The sequence below is a fragment of the Moschus berezovskii genome, chromosome 25, assembly GCF_049115385.1.
Source record: "Moschus berezovskii isolate FMDL1 chromosome 25, NW_MosBer_1.0, whole genome shotgun sequence".
In the NCBI taxonomy this organism is placed as follows: domain Eukaryota; kingdom Metazoa; phylum Chordata; class Mammalia; order Artiodactyla; family Moschidae; genus Moschus; species Moschus berezovskii.
The window spans coordinates 10,597,865-10,612,130 of record NC_142484.1 but is presented as its reverse complement, the minus strand read 5'-3'; the positions used below and the strand labels follow the sequence as shown (position 1 = coordinate 10,612,130).

At 61.2% G+C, this 14,266-nt stretch overlaps 2 protein-coding genes across 13 annotated transcripts in view; both read left to right on the top strand.

The window, feature by feature from the left end:
• The window catches only part of DAGLA (diacylglycerol lipase alpha), a 66,194-nt gene extending 59,928 nt beyond the window's left edge, over window positions 1-6,266 (top strand). For all 3 annotated transcript variants that reach the window (XM_055415781.2, XM_055415783.2, XM_055415780.2), the window contains 3 exons: window positions 441-570; window positions 1,098-1,285; window positions 2,840-6,266. In XM_055415781.2, the coding sequence (XP_055271756.2) occupies window positions 441-570; window positions 1,098-1,285; window positions 2,840-3,794 (1,273 nt within the window). In that variant the 3' untranslated portion in view covers window positions 3,795-6,266. The remainder of the gene's footprint in view (window positions 1-440; window positions 571-1,097; window positions 1,286-2,839) is intronic.
• Window positions 6,267-12,181: 5,915 nt separating this feature from the next.
• Window positions 12,182-14,266, top strand: part of MYRF (myelin regulatory factor) — a 32,664-nt gene continuing 30,579 nt past the window's right edge. For all 10 annotated transcript variants that reach the window (XR_016036334.1, XM_088832116.1, XM_055415777.2 and 7 more), the window contains exon 1: window positions 12,182-12,331. Coding sequence is in view for 9 of the 10 variants with exons in the window: in XM_088832116.1 (XP_088688242.1) it covers window positions 12,286-12,331 (46 nt within the window). In the remaining variant the exon portion in view is untranslated. The remainder of the gene's footprint in view (window positions 12,332-14,266) is intronic.

The following is a 14,266-nucleotide window of genomic DNA, read 5'->3' as shown; positions in this document are numbered from 1 at the left end:
GGAGGGTCACCCTAAGGCTCTGGCTGGCCCACACTTCAGCTGTCAGTTGGCATCACTGCTGGGATCAGCTGGCAGTCAGCTGGTGGGGGCAGGAGAGGGGAAGAGGGGCATCAGAGAGGCTTCTCCCACCTCGATCCCCCCACTCCGCGCTCTCAGAGGGCTGGGCTGTGAGCCGGGACCCTGCCCCAGGGTGGAGCAGCAAAGGCCGAGACCACAACTAATCAAAGGCTCTGTGAGGGTCAGGACTGAGGCCCCAGGTCAGCCTCTCTGGCTCCGTTTGGCAAAGACGTTCCTGGCATGGGTGGGGAGCGAGGAACCCAGGGACGCAGCCCGGCCAGGCAAGGGGTCTCCAGATCCACCCCGGGCCGAGAGTAGGACCAGGGGCCTGGGGGCTAAGGCCAGGCTGCCCCCTGCTTCCCTCTGGCCCCTGTGCCCCTCAGCTGCTGCGAGCAGGAGGAGCCTACCTACTTCGCCATCTGGGGTGACAACAAGGCCTTCAACGAGGTGATCATCTCGCCGGCCATGCTGCACGAGCACCTCCCCTACGTGGTCATGGAGGGGCTCAACAAGGTGAGTTGCGGCCCACCCCCGCCCCCGCTGGCTGGGCCCACCCCCACATCATGCACAAGGGAGCAGCAACACTCAGAAGCGTGCGCTCCCTGGACACCCAGAGGGCCATGGAGCCCCTTCATGTCCTGGCCCCCACACCCCCACTCTGTCCACACCACTGCATGGTCCTGGGGTGGTAGGGTCTAGAAGATGCGTGAGGACCTGTCCCTGAGCCAGGCTGGGCTCAGAAACCCCAAAGCCACCTGGCGCTGGGCAGATACACAGCCAAGCCGGGGCTGCCTTGGCCATCTCCTGGCCATGGAACCGCCGACCACAGGGAAGCTCCAATCTGGCCTGTGTGTGGGACGAGACTCCATCATAGGGCCCGTCCCTGGCCTTCCTGGAGGAGCAGGGACCTGGTAGGAAGGAGAATGGGCCCTGCTGACCCCATGAAGGTCTGTTGGGCCTGAGAGGCCTGGCCTGCCACCCCGCGCCCACACATGATTGTCACCCCTCGGCCACTGCCCGCCTCCCTGTCCCATCCCCAGGTGCTAGAGAACTACAACAAGGGGAAGACCGCCCTGCTGTCCGCTGCGAAGGTCATGGTGAGCCCCACAGAGGTGGACCTGACCCCCGAGCTCATCTTCCAGCAGCAGCCGCTGCCCACGGGGCCACCTGTGCCCGCTGGCCTGGCCCTGGAGCTGCCTGCCACAGACCACCGAAACAGCAGCGTCAGGTCAGTGCTGTTCCCCACCCCAGAGAGTGCCCTCACAGCGTGAATGCTTGTGAACCTTCATATTTACACCCTGGGCCCTCGGATGTCCACTCAGCTCTGTCCATGTGCACAGGAGGGATTGCCCCCCTGTTTGAGATTGCTCCTGCTCTGCCCCCCGCTGCCTCTCACCCTGCCACCACCGAAGCCCACACGGGCCAGTGGGTGTTGAGGGTTGCATACACCCCCAGTCACAAACACAGGTTCACTCATTAGCCATTTAGACCCAAATGGGCGGACGCCTGTGCGCTTACACAGAAACACACACATCTGTCGTTGTTGAGTCGCTCAGTCGTGTCCGGCTCTTTGTGACCCCGTGGACTGCAGCACGCCAGGCTTCCCTGTCCTTCACCATCTCCCGGAGCTTGCTCAAACTCGTGTCCATTGAGTTGGTGATGCCATCCGACCATCTCATCCTCTGTTGTCCCCTTCTCCTCCTGCCCTCAATCTTTCCCAGCATCAGGGTCTTTTTCAGTGAGTCGGCTCTTTGCATCATGTATTAAAGCTTACATGTGTATGTACTTGTGTTCACAGATAGTAGCTCTGAGTGTACAGAGCCGCGTACAGACTCACATATAGGACACACACCAAGACAGCAGCCAGCACACTTGTATGCTATGCTAGCACAGGCAGCCATGCATGTAAATGAGGGATGCACTGTGCCCAGACCCAGCCACTCAGATACCTGGACTGGCTGACATGCAACCACCTGGTATGCATGCTGCACACAGAAACAGAAGTGTGCGCACACACCCCGCATTCATGCACACTCTTTGGGGGCTCTGAGGCAGTAGCTCTTGAGGCGAGTGGGGCTCCTCCTTCCTCTCTGGGACCCTTCCTTCCCAGGTCCTGGGTCCAGGTGACAAGTCTGGCCCCAAGGCTGTTGAGAAGGGTGCTGGCCACTTCCCGGCCCTTGGTGGGCACACCTGGATGTCTCTCCCTGCTGCTGACCAGACTGGGGAGCCAGTGTCCGTGCAGCCACTGTAACCACTGCCTCCGCATCCCTGGTCCTTCAGTCACTCCCTGAAGGCCGGTGTGCGGAGCCCAGGGCTCCAGGGCCCCATCCCGCAGAGGGCTACACCCCCTGGGAAAGGTGGGAGGGACCCCAGGGTGAGGAAGGAAGTGACAGCAGCTTGGAAGGGACTCCCTCTGGGTGCTGGACCCGGTGGATGCGGCTCTCAGCTGCGCCGCCTCCCTCCCTCCTTCCCTCCTTCCCTCTCTGTCCTTCTCCTCTGCCTCCAGGGACGTGGGGCAGCCAGTCTCTCTTGGCCTCAGTCTCCTGGTCGGTACAATGGCACCAGTGCCCCCCACCACCACCGCTGCCCTGCTCAGCCCTGCGTCGACCCTCCTGTTTTCTATCTTGGGGTCTCCTGAGCTGGTTTTAAAAATGAGCGTTCCCTGTCCCCAGACCGTTCAACTACCTTCCCCTCCTCCCCTCCCCAAGTTCCCTCCAGCCAGAGGAGCTGGGGGTGGGTCTCCCCGCCCCTCTGAGTCTCGCCCTTCCCTCCCCCGCTGCAGGAGCAAGTCCCAGTCTGAGATGAGCCTGGAGGGCTTCTCGGAGGGGCGGCTGCTCTCGCCCGTGGCCGCTGCCTCGGCGGCCCGCCAGGACCCGGTGGAGCTGCTGCTGCTGTCCACCCAGGAGCGGCTGGCGGCCGAGCTGCAGGCGCGGCGGGCGCCGCTGGCCACCATGGAGAGCCTGTCGGACACGGAGTCGCTGTACAGCTTCGACTCGCGCCGCTCCTCCGGCTTCCGCAGCATCCGCGGCTCGCCCAGCCTCCACGCCGTGCTGGAGCGCGACGAGGGCCACCTCTTCTACATCGACCCTGCCATCCCCGAGGAGAACCCGTCCCTGAGCTCGCGCACCGAGCTGCTGGCGGCCGACAGCCTGTCCAAGCACTCGCAGGACACGCAGCCCCTGGAGGCCGCCCTGGGCAGCGGGGGCGTCACCCCCGAGCGGCCCCCCAGCGCGGCGGCCAACGAGGAGCCGGAGGAAGGGGGCGGAGGGGCAGCCCCCCGCAGCGGAGAGCTGGCGCTGCAGGAGGGGCGCCTGGGGGACTCGCCCAGCCCGCAGGTGCTGGAGTTCGCCGAGTTCATCGACAGCCTCTTCAACTTGGACAGCAAGAGCAGTTCCTTCCAGGACCTCTACTGCATGGTGGTGCCCGAGAGCCCCACCAGCGACTATGCCGAGGGCCCCAAGTCCCCCAGCCAGCAGGAGATCCTGCTCCGAGCCCAGTTCGAGCCCAATCTGGTGCCCAAGCCCCCGCGGCTCTTCGCCGGCTCGGCCGACCCCTCCTCGGGCATCTCTCTGTCACCCTCCTTCCCACTCAGCTCCTCGGGCGAGCTCATGGACCTCACCCCCACGGGCCTCAGCAGTCAGGAGTGCCTGGCAGTGGACAAGGTCCGGACTTCTACCCCGGCTGGCCACGGGGCCAGCCCCACCAAGCAGGACGACCTGGTCATCTCGGCACGCTAGCAGCACCCAGGAGTGGCTACCGACCGTGGCCCAGGCCAGAGCAGATGGCTCCTTCAGGCTCCTGGTGGCTGCCCCTCAGGCTGGGCGGCTTTGGGGAGAGCCCCCTCCCAGGCCAGTGTTGCCTCAGGCGTTCAGCACTGCTGCTGAGCTGGGGGGTCTGCCTCCCTACCTCAGCTTAGGACCCCCTGGAGCCAAGGCAGCTGGGATCTGGGCCCTCCAGATAGGGAATAACAGGGAGGGCCGTGGAGCAGGGAGGAGGCTGCAGGGACAGCCTGCTGGGAGTGGGGGGCACAGGGCCACACTCTGCCCTCCCAGCCTGACTGCCCCGCAACAGGGGCATCCTGGCACCCCCTATTCCGGGACAGGCCATGAGTATGCTGACTCCCCATCACTGCCCTCTGGCTGCTCTCCCAGGGCCGAGATGGAGAGCGGCCCCCTCCCCACATATTCTCATCTGTGGTCCAGGCCGGCATCTGCCCTGGCCACCCCGAGATCTGGTGCCTGCTGGCCAGCCCCGTGGGGGTGACCCCCCCCCAACCAAGGTGGCCCGCAGTGCCGTGTATGTTTACAGAAGCTGCTGGGCTGGGCTCAGGATGTGTCCTGGGCTTGCAAGCCCCCCTTGCCCTTGCAATTGTGTGTTCAGCCGCCCCTTTCTAAGCAGGCAGGGGCCAGCATCCACAGGGCCCAAGGCAGCCATGGGGCCTGGAGGTGGCCCATCCATCTCTGCTTGATGTCCCTCACGGTGATCCCTCTGTCGATGGGTCCCGGGTACCCAGGCCTGCCTGCCCCTCCAGCCCGTTCCTTCCTGGTCTGCCTTCTACCCCCAGGATCCTGGCCACTCAAAGGGTGGAGGGCACAGGTATGACAAGCCCTGGTTGCAGAGCCAGTGCCTGGAGCAGAAGGAAGGCCCCACCAATGCCCCCCACTTTTAATCACCTCCCCCAGGCCTCAGCACCCCAGGCCCTGGGATCTGAAACCAAACAAGCCTCCACTCCCTGCAGCTCCCGCTCCTTGCCCCCCGCCCTGGGCTCTCTCCTGGGAGCTGGGCTCTCTCCTCTCCCACCTGCCATGTCCTGTTGTCAGGAAGTGGGGCCAAGAGTAGAGGGTATTGTGGGAACTGGCTAGAGACCCGGGAGGGCCAGGGGCTTAGCCTGAGGCCTGCACAGCCTCCACTAGAGGGGCTCCTTCCCTGCTAGGTTGGGGAAGCATGCGGGATGGGGTGGAGACCCTGCCTGTCCCTGGAGGCCCAGCAGGGGGGTGGTGCATGCTGGGGTGGGGGGTGTGTGTATGTGCATGCGTGTGCGCCGTCCCTGAGGACAGGGTCGGGGGTGGCTGGGGCACCCTCCCCACCCTGCCTGTCCTCTGCCCCCACCCCGTCCTGCCGAGACAGCAGGCAGCGAACACAAGGGGCGCCATGCAGCAGGGGCCCCGGGACGAGCTCAGCTTCTGACACATTGTCCCCCTCGTCTCGCTGGCCACTCCGACCCCTGGTTTGGAAGACGGGCATGTGCCGAGGCGTTGACCGCCTGCTGTGCCTTCATCTCCTCGGAGGCATGGTCCCCCCTACTCTGGGCCCACCCATGGCCTCCCTGGGTCGCCTCGGCCTTCCCTCACCTGGACCCCCATCTCACAATCACTGGCATCCGGGACCCCTGCCCACCCTGCCACGTGGGCACAGAGACCTGGGAGCTGGGCCTCCCTTGCCCTCTGTGAGCCCACCCTCATCAATCTCCTGCCCCTGCTGGCTGCCCCCCACGCCCCCCCTGCACAGAAGCAAGACGGAATCAGTGGCTCTTAGAGTTTAAAAAACAAAAACGACACATCATAAATCAGAGTAAAGTTCCAACTAGCACCCCAGCCAATAGTAGGGGGGCTTGGGATCTGGCCTTTCAATTCCTCCTCCACCCGGGTGGGCCTGGGACTTCTGAGGGGGCGTGGTGCCCCCCCATGCCCAGGACTGAGCCATCAGGGACAGACTCCCTGCCCCTGAGGCTGCAGCCGCACAGGGCTGCAGGCTTGGGACTGGGGCAGGCTCGGACTCAGCCCTGGACGCCCCCGGGTCAGCCCTCCCCACCTCGCCCCCGGAGGATGGGCCTGCTGCGTGTGTCTCCCTTCCTCCACGCACCACACTCGGGGGGGTCTGAGCCACCCCCCTCAGCCCAGCTCGGCTCAGACCGACCCCCCACTCTGTCCCCCAGACCTGCAGCACAAGGTCTCCCGGACGGCACCGGCCCGTCCTCCCAGGGGCCTGGGCGACCTCCATATGCAATCAGTAGTGAGAGCTGGGCCCCACAGACATTCATGCACTGTTCGTGCCATCCTCCCATGACTTTTTTTGTACCTAATGTATGAAAGATCCAAACTAATATTGCTGTAAAAAGAGAAATTAATATAGCTTATTCTATAAATATATCTGTATATAAAGGTTTCTGTATATTGTATAGAGCTGTGTATAAACTGGATGTAGAAGCACGCTGGCCGCCTGGAGTGACCTCTCTTTCCCGCAGGTTGGGTGGGGGTGGATCTCAGTGGTAGAGTGGTGGGAGGGGACCCCCCCAAGGTCGGCTGTCACCGCTGTCAATGCCCTGGTCCAGGACCATCCTTGGAGTCGCAATGAGAGACCAGAAAACCCTTGAAGCCCCGTTTGAATGGGGTCAGCTCCTTGTTGGGCCCTGCCTGTGTCAGACACATGCCAAGGGATCTGTCTGACCTCGTTAGGGCCCTTTCCTCCCCCTGAGGGATCTGGGACCCAGAGAGGGTAAGGGAACTGCCCAAGACCAGAGAGGATGGGGAACCAAGCAGTTCTGACCGTGCCTGCCCTTCCCCCCACCCTGACTGCTGAAAGCCAGGGGTAGGGGGTGGCCGGTTGGTAAGGGCACTGAAACCCCCCGATCTGGGTAGCACTGGAATGTAGGGGCCACTGGAAGTCTTTGCTGAGGGCTTTACTGTGAAAGTGTCTAGTCGCTCAGTCGTGTCCAACTCTGTGATGCCATGGACTGTAGCCTGCCAGGCTCCCCTGTCCATGGGATTCTCCAGGCAAGTGGGTTGCCATTCCCTTCTCCAGAGGATCTTCCTGACCCAGGGATCGAACCTGGGTCTCCCACGTTGCAGGCAGGTTCTTTACTGTCTGAGCCACCAGGGAAGCCCGCCTTGGCAGCACTCAGACAGGAACTTGGGGTCTACCATCATGGAGACCTCCTAGCCCACCGTCCCTAGGGAGGGTGCAAAAGACCTGGTCAGGCCCAGGGACCCCCTTCCAGCCTGGCCCAGGCCAGAGGCCTGAGGAGCGGCTGCAAGGCCAGGGTAGGCAGGCGGCCAGGCCTCCTGCCAGCCCAGTGCCCAGGTCTGCCCCCTCCACACAGCAGATGGCGCTGTTCCTCCAGCCAATCCCAAGGGGACCTGCACCAGTGCCGCCCAGACACTGACCCAGCCAAGGTCTGACCAGACCTGGACCTTCCCCTCCCCACGCTGCCCACCCTCCCAGTTCTGAGTGCAGACTGAGGGGTTGGGGAGAGTGACAGAGTGGTTCTGTCTTCCCCGGGCCTCTTTGAACAGAGGAAACTGAGGCTACATGAAGGTGGAAAACTTCTCAAGGGCACTCAGGCCCAGGGACAGATCTAGGACTAAAATCCAGGCCTTCCCAGCTCTGGAGTGGCCTCCACACTCGCCTAATGGTCTTCAGAGGTTCTTCACACCTTGTGGTCTCATTTGGTTTGCAAATTATCCTATCAGGGGAGCAGAAGCAGAAGCTGAGGATCAGAGAGTTTCTGTGACTTGCCTGAGGTCACACAGCCAGAGTGTGGAATGGGGAGAGGCTCTCATGAGGAGCAACTGGGGGAAGGCCTGGAGCAGCACCTCGCCTCCCAGACCCAGCTCGGCCCCCAATGGCCTGTCCCGTCTCAGTTGGGAGGGAGGTAGGAGAGAGGTGACCCTGCTTGCTCGAGAGGGACGCCTCGCTTGCTGACTCCCTGGGTTCATGCTTACCACCCTTTGGGCCCTCCTCTCTTCCTCTGCAAGGTGGGCAGGTGCCAAGGACTGTGTGAGTCCACATGAGGCCCGGAGTCCTGCAGGCTGCAGTAGGGAGGGTTCTGTCCACAGCACTCCACCCTCCCCTGGGCCAACCTCCAGCCCGTTACTCATTAACCCTCATGTCCCTGCCTCCCTTTCCCCAATGTTGCCTGCTGAGTGGCCGCCTCTCCCTGACCTGACTGCCCCCCTCAAGGGCCAGCGCTGGGCTCTGGGAACTGACCTGGAATCAGAGAAAGCCTCATTTATCAATCACCTCCCTGGTACTTTACCTACACCGTGAGGTGGGAATAATGGGCTGACTCAGAGATGAAGGTGCAGAGGACGGGCCTTGCAGAATGGCTGAGCCAGCCCCAGGGACAGCTATGTCTGCCGGGCCAGCACAGAAATCTCGGTCCCTCACTTGTGTGGCATGGTGAGGAGGGGGTACTTACTGGCAGGGACTCCTCGCCATGGATGGGTTCCCTCAAGGTCCTGCTTACTCAAGGCTCTCTGGGGCTCCCTCACCAGCCTCAACCTCCTTCATTATGGAGTTGGAGGGTGGCAGCCTTGACTCTTCACTGAGCCCTGGAGTTTGGGACCTTTCAGCCACCCTACTGCCCCAGCACAGAGACGAAGATCCTGGGGGACCACTGCTCCCTCGCTCAGTGGTTTAGTGGAGTCAGGGGAGACAGCTGAGCGAGGCCAGCTCCCACGAGATGAACAGGAAGCCCCATCCCACCGCATGCATCTTCAAGGCTTACGCCGCAGAGACCCAACAACCCAGCCTGAGGACTTGGGTGCTGGGGACAAAATACGCATAGCTCCACCCACCCACTGCCAGGGCAAGGCATTGCTCACGGATGGGGACCGCCTTTGAACGGTAGACTTTTTGGGCACCACGTGGGATGTGGCAGGCAGACCTGCGGATGGGGGAGGCTTATAAAGAAGCTGATTTTCCAGGCGGTCCTGGGCAACTCCTAAAATAAATTCATTTAAAAAAAAATCACTCCGCGTAGGCGGGTGTCTACTTTGTCCGCGGGGCGTGGCCTGACCCGGGCTGGGGAGGGGGCAGAGCAGAGAATAACAATTGTCTTAAGGGAGGCTGCAGAGGGGGAAAAACCTCTGGGGTGTATCAGCTGGAAAAGAATAGGCGTCTCAGTGTGGCCCTCTCCCTCCCTCAGTCGGGCTCCTGCGGGGGGAGCGCTGGTCAGCACACACAGCTGGGGCCTCCAGCAAAATCCATTTCTATATATCTAAGAGCTACAGCTCTGAGAGCGGCCCCCGGGGGACAAAACCTCATTGTGAGTCGCCCGCCGGCCTGGGCACCCCCTCCCCCAGCCCCAGAACTGTCGTGGCATTGACCCTCCTCGGCGGGCCACCACGGGCCTGCTGACTGGGCCACATCTGGGGCTCAGGCCCCGGCTGGCCCCCCCACCCCCACCAAGGCTGGGGAGGAGGAGGAGGGTGGCCTGGGTGGGAACTGCTGTGCAGGCTCTCACTGCCACCCCCACCCGGCAGCCCAGCTTGCCCCCCACCCCCACTGTCCTCTGAGGGGCCACGGTGGGTTGGCTAGACTGGCATCTTGATGTGCCAGTGAGTCCTCCCACCACCCCCTCCTTGGCCTCTGTCTCAGTTTTGTCATCTGTCGATCAGTGCCGAGGAAACAAAGCCTGAATAGTCACTTCCAGGACTGATGCTGAGGCTGAAGCTCCAATACATTGGCTACCTGATGCAAAGAACTGACTTCCTGGAAAGGCCCCCGATGTTGGGAAAGATAGAAGGCAGGAGGAGAAGGGGTTGACAGGGGGTGAGATGGTTGGATGGTGTCATTGACTCAATGGACATGAGTTTGAGCAAGCTCTGGAAAATAGTGAAAGACAAGGAAGCCTGGCATGCTATAGTCCATGGGGTCGCAAAGAGTAGAACACGACTTAGCAACTGAACACCAACAACAAAACAGTGCTGGAGTGGGGTGGATTTTTTTCCAGCCCCCATGCTGTGTCTGAGGACCCAGGGAGGCTGTGAGCAGAGCCCCTCTGTAGTGAAATGATTCTCCGGGTCCAGGACTCCAGAATTCCCTGCTTCCGAGGTTTCAGGGTTCTAAGATTCTGCAGTTTGAAGACACCACCCTCCAGTCATTCATTCATCACATCTATTCATATTTTGAGCACCTACTGTGTGCCAAGTAGCATTCTTGATGCTGAAGTTAGAGCACTGACCAAGCCAGAAAAAACCCTTACCCTCATAGAGCTTTCATTCTTGAGCGAGGAGAAGACCGGTAACAAAGAGTAGATACAAACCTTTCACGTGGTGAGAAAGAAAGGCTGGGTAGGGGAGCTGGGCTTCCCAGGTGGTCCTAGTGGTAAAGAACCCGCCTGCCAATGCAGGAGACTGTAAGAGATGCGGATTCAATCCCCGGCTCGGGAAGATCCCCTGAAAGGGGGCACGGCAATCCACTCCAGTATTCTTGCCTGGAGAATCCCGTGGACAGAGGAGCCTGTGGGCTACAGTTCATGGAGTTGCAAAGAGTTGGACACAACTGAGCAACTTAGCACTCACACACACGGGGGAAATTGCCTTCAAGAGGATGGCCAGTGAGGTGATGAGCGAGCTGAGACTTACTACTCCGAAGGAACCAGCTCAGGGGAACCTACATTGCAGACAGATGGAACAGCATGTGCCTAGGCCCTGTGGCAGGTGTGAGTCTGGCATGTTTGAGTGATGGCAAAGAGGACTTTCGGCGGCTGTGACTTAGCAATGGAGAGAAAAGTAGGAGATGAGGGCAGCGTTACAGGCAGGAGCAGGTCATACTCGACCTTGGAAACCAGGGCGGGAGTTTAGATATTGTTTTTTGTTTTTTAAATTTTTATTGGAGTATAGTTGATTTACAATGCTGTGTTGGTTTCTGCTGTGTAGCAAAGTGAATCAGTTATACCTGTGTATGTGTGCTAAGTTGTTTAGTCATGTCTGACTCTTTGCAACCCTATGGACCGTAGCCCACCAGGATCCTCTCTCCATGGGATTCTCCAGGCAAGAATACTGGAGTGGGTTGCCATTTCCTCTTCCAGGGGATCTTCCCGAGCCAGGGATCGAACCCATGTCTCTTAATTCTCCTGCATTGACAGGTGGGTTCTTTATCACTAGCACCAACTAGGAAGCCTATCAGTTATACATACACATATATAATGCCATTTGCAGCAGCATGGATGGACCTAGATAATGTTTTGAATGCAAAGGGAAACCCCAGGTTTTAGGAAAGAAGTGACATGATCTGATTTACATTTTAAAAAGAGTGATTTCGGTGACTGCCCTGGCAGTCCAGTGTTTAAGACTGTGCTTTCCAGTGCAGGGGTATGGGGGTTGGGGGGGTTCCATCCCTAGTTGGGGAACTAAGATCCCACATGCTGTGTGGCATGGCCAAAGAATAAATAAATAAATAATAAAAATAGACAAAAGGAGTGATAGGGAGGGTTATAGAGGAGATCAGTGGGGAGAGAGGCTGTGCTGTTTGGCAAAAAAGAAATGAGAGGCGCTCACATAGATGGAGACGGAGAGAGAAGGCTGGTGGATTCACTCGGGACCCTCCTGGATGACAGAGGGGGCAGTTTCCCAGGTCAGCCAGGACCTGGCTCTGATGGTGCCTTTGACCCTAATCACTTTGAAAGCGTGAGACCTGGACTGTTCAATACCGCAGCTACACATAGCTATTTAAATTTGAACTAACTAAAATTGGCTAAAAATTGAGAAGTCAGTTTCCCAGTCTCAACAGCCACTTTTCAAGTGCTCGGTGGCCAGATGTGGCTGGCAGCGACCCTGATGGAAGACAGAGAGGGATTCCCCCATACTGCAAGGTTGTACAGGGCAGACTTCCTCAGACGGTACCGAACTTCACTAAGCCTCAGTGTTCCCATCTGTAAAATCACATAGCAGTCTCTCTTTGGTAGGGTACTCAGAGATAATCCCCGTAGAGCACTCAGGGTGGGCCTGGCCCCTAACGAATATTTGAGAAATGTAAGTTATTATTGCTGAGATGGGCAGTGGGTCAGCAGAGGAAACGGGGGCTATCCCTGAGGTTTGGTTCTGAACATCTAAGACTGAGAAGCCCGCTGTCTTCTCACCCCAGGGGCAGGCGAGGGCTGCGGGGGTCGCGGCCTCCCGCAGCCCAGGGGTCTGGCGGCGCAGCGACCCCCCAGCTCGATTAGGAGGCCCCGCGCCGAGCGCCCCCTGGAGGCGCGGCGCGGCGCTGCCCGGCGCGGGGCTGGGCCGGCCGGCAGGGGGCGCGGCGCGCGGCCGGCGGGCGGGGCGCGTGCGGGGCGGGCGGGGGCCGGGCCAGGGCGGCGCGGGGGGCGAGCGCGGCGGCGGGCCGGGCGGGACGGCAGCGCGCGCCGAGCCGGGACTGTCGCGCTGGCCGCGCCGGCGGTGCCGCGCCCCCGGGCCGGGCTGTAGCGGGGCCGGGGCGGAGTGCGCGCCGGGCAGGCCGGACATGGAGGTGGTGGACGAGACGGAGGCGCTGCAGCGCTTCTTCGAAGGTGAGGGACCGCGCGGGGCCGGCGGGGCCGGCGACCCTCCGGCGCTGGGAGCCCCCAACCCGGGCTGCCTGGGGACGGGGACCTCTGGCCGTGCTTTCGCCACGCCGGGCCCCCGCGGAGCGCCTGCCGCGGGCGGGGCCTCCCCCGTCTCCTGCTGGTTAATTCGCACTCTGCTGAACTTGGGCTCCCCTCCCTGTCCCCCCCACACAACTTCCTCGGAGCTCGTCCCGTGCCTACTCAGCCCTCCACGCCTTCCAGGACCCGCAGTCCCCTCTCAGTTCTGACACTTCCCGGCCCCGGGGACCGTCTCTGTGCTTCGCCGGAACCCCCTCTAGGCTGGAGTCCCCAGCACGCCTTCTGGGGGTCTTCCATGCCTCTTAGGCTGGCACCCCAGCGTGCCTCCCATAGCCTGGGACCCCCGCCTAAGGACCCAGGCGCCCTGCCGTGCCTTTCAGGTTGGCACCCTGCTCCCGCTCCCTCTAGCCTGACTCCTAGGAGCTGGGACCTGCCCCACGGTGCTTCCGGGAGCCTAGGAGCCCCCATCAAGACGGGGAGACCATCACCCACCTTCTCCAAGGCCACCCCCTCCCCCACGGCTGAACTTCCCCTGGAAGCAGCTACCCCTCCCTTACTAGGGGCTGGGGTACCCCTCCCCAGCATTCCTCTGTGGGCGGGATTCCCCCCCCAACCTCCAATGCTCTCCTTGGGCTGGAAATTTCTTGAAGTTGGCATCACCCCCCGCCCTGCTCCCGCCACCCCCACCGCGTTAGCCACCTCCACCCTCTGAGACCTCTCGCTGCCTCCTGCCAACCCCCCGAGGGTCCTCTGGGCTGTGTCTCACACCTGTGCCTGGAGTTCAGCCCCCTCAGACAGCACCCCTGTCCCAGGAGTGACCTCTGCTCCTCACCTTGACCCTACAGGACCCTGGCCAGGGCTGCGATCTACACACACCCTGCAGTGTTTTCTTCTGCCCGCTCCCCACTCCTGAGCAGTGCTTTTGGGGGCGCTGCACCTTCATCTCGCCAACTCCTCTCCCCTTTTCCTGAGTAGCCTCCACCCCTCCTCCAAGCTGTCCCCCTCCCGGGTGCTGAGTTCAGGAGGGAAGGGACAGAGTGGGGGGAGGGGGCCAGGTGCAGACTGACACCCCCCAGTTTCTCAGACCCTTGCTGGAACATCTAGCCAGATCTTCTGGGTGCTTTTGTGTCCCTCTCCACCCACCTCGGCGGCCCACCCTCTGCCTCTACCCGCTCCCCAGTCCCTGAGCCCATACCCTGCACCTCAGTGCTTTCAGAATGCAAAACTCGATGATCCAGAACCTTCCATCAGTATGAACCTGCCCCTGGCGAGTTGCGGTTGGCCTACAGGGCACACAGGGCAGGGAATTAGGGCCCAGGTTTCAAGCCCAGCGCCCAGATCCCTTTGGAGTCCTGTGAGGGAGCAAGGAAGGCCTTTCTGTGACTCAGTTTCTCTCTGTGACTTCCGGGGGTGAGGGTGGGAGCCTTTGTCCACTCTGCTTGCTTCCCCCCAGCCGGAAGTCACAGACAGGAAGAAAGCTTGCTAAACAACCCAGGTAAGGGCATCCCCAAGCCTCAGGCCTCCCCACTGCAGTTTTTGGGACCCCCAGCAGCCCCAGATCCAAGAAGTCAGGTTGGGACTAGGTTGAGTGGTTGATCCTGAGTGGATGGGCCATTTGAGGGTCCTGACATTTCCCCGTCGGTCCCAGGGGCTCTGGTCCTCCCCAGCTCCTGTTCATCCTTTAGGAGCCTTGAGGGGCTTTATGGAGACCCTGGGGAGGTAGGAAGGGGACACTCGTCCTTGCTTGGGAGCTTTTGGGGGTGCCCTGAGCGTGCCAGATGTCCCGATGACTCACAAGCCAGACCCCCTTGCTTCCTGCAGATATTCTCGTGCCTCCTCCCCCAGGACCCTGGGCCTGGG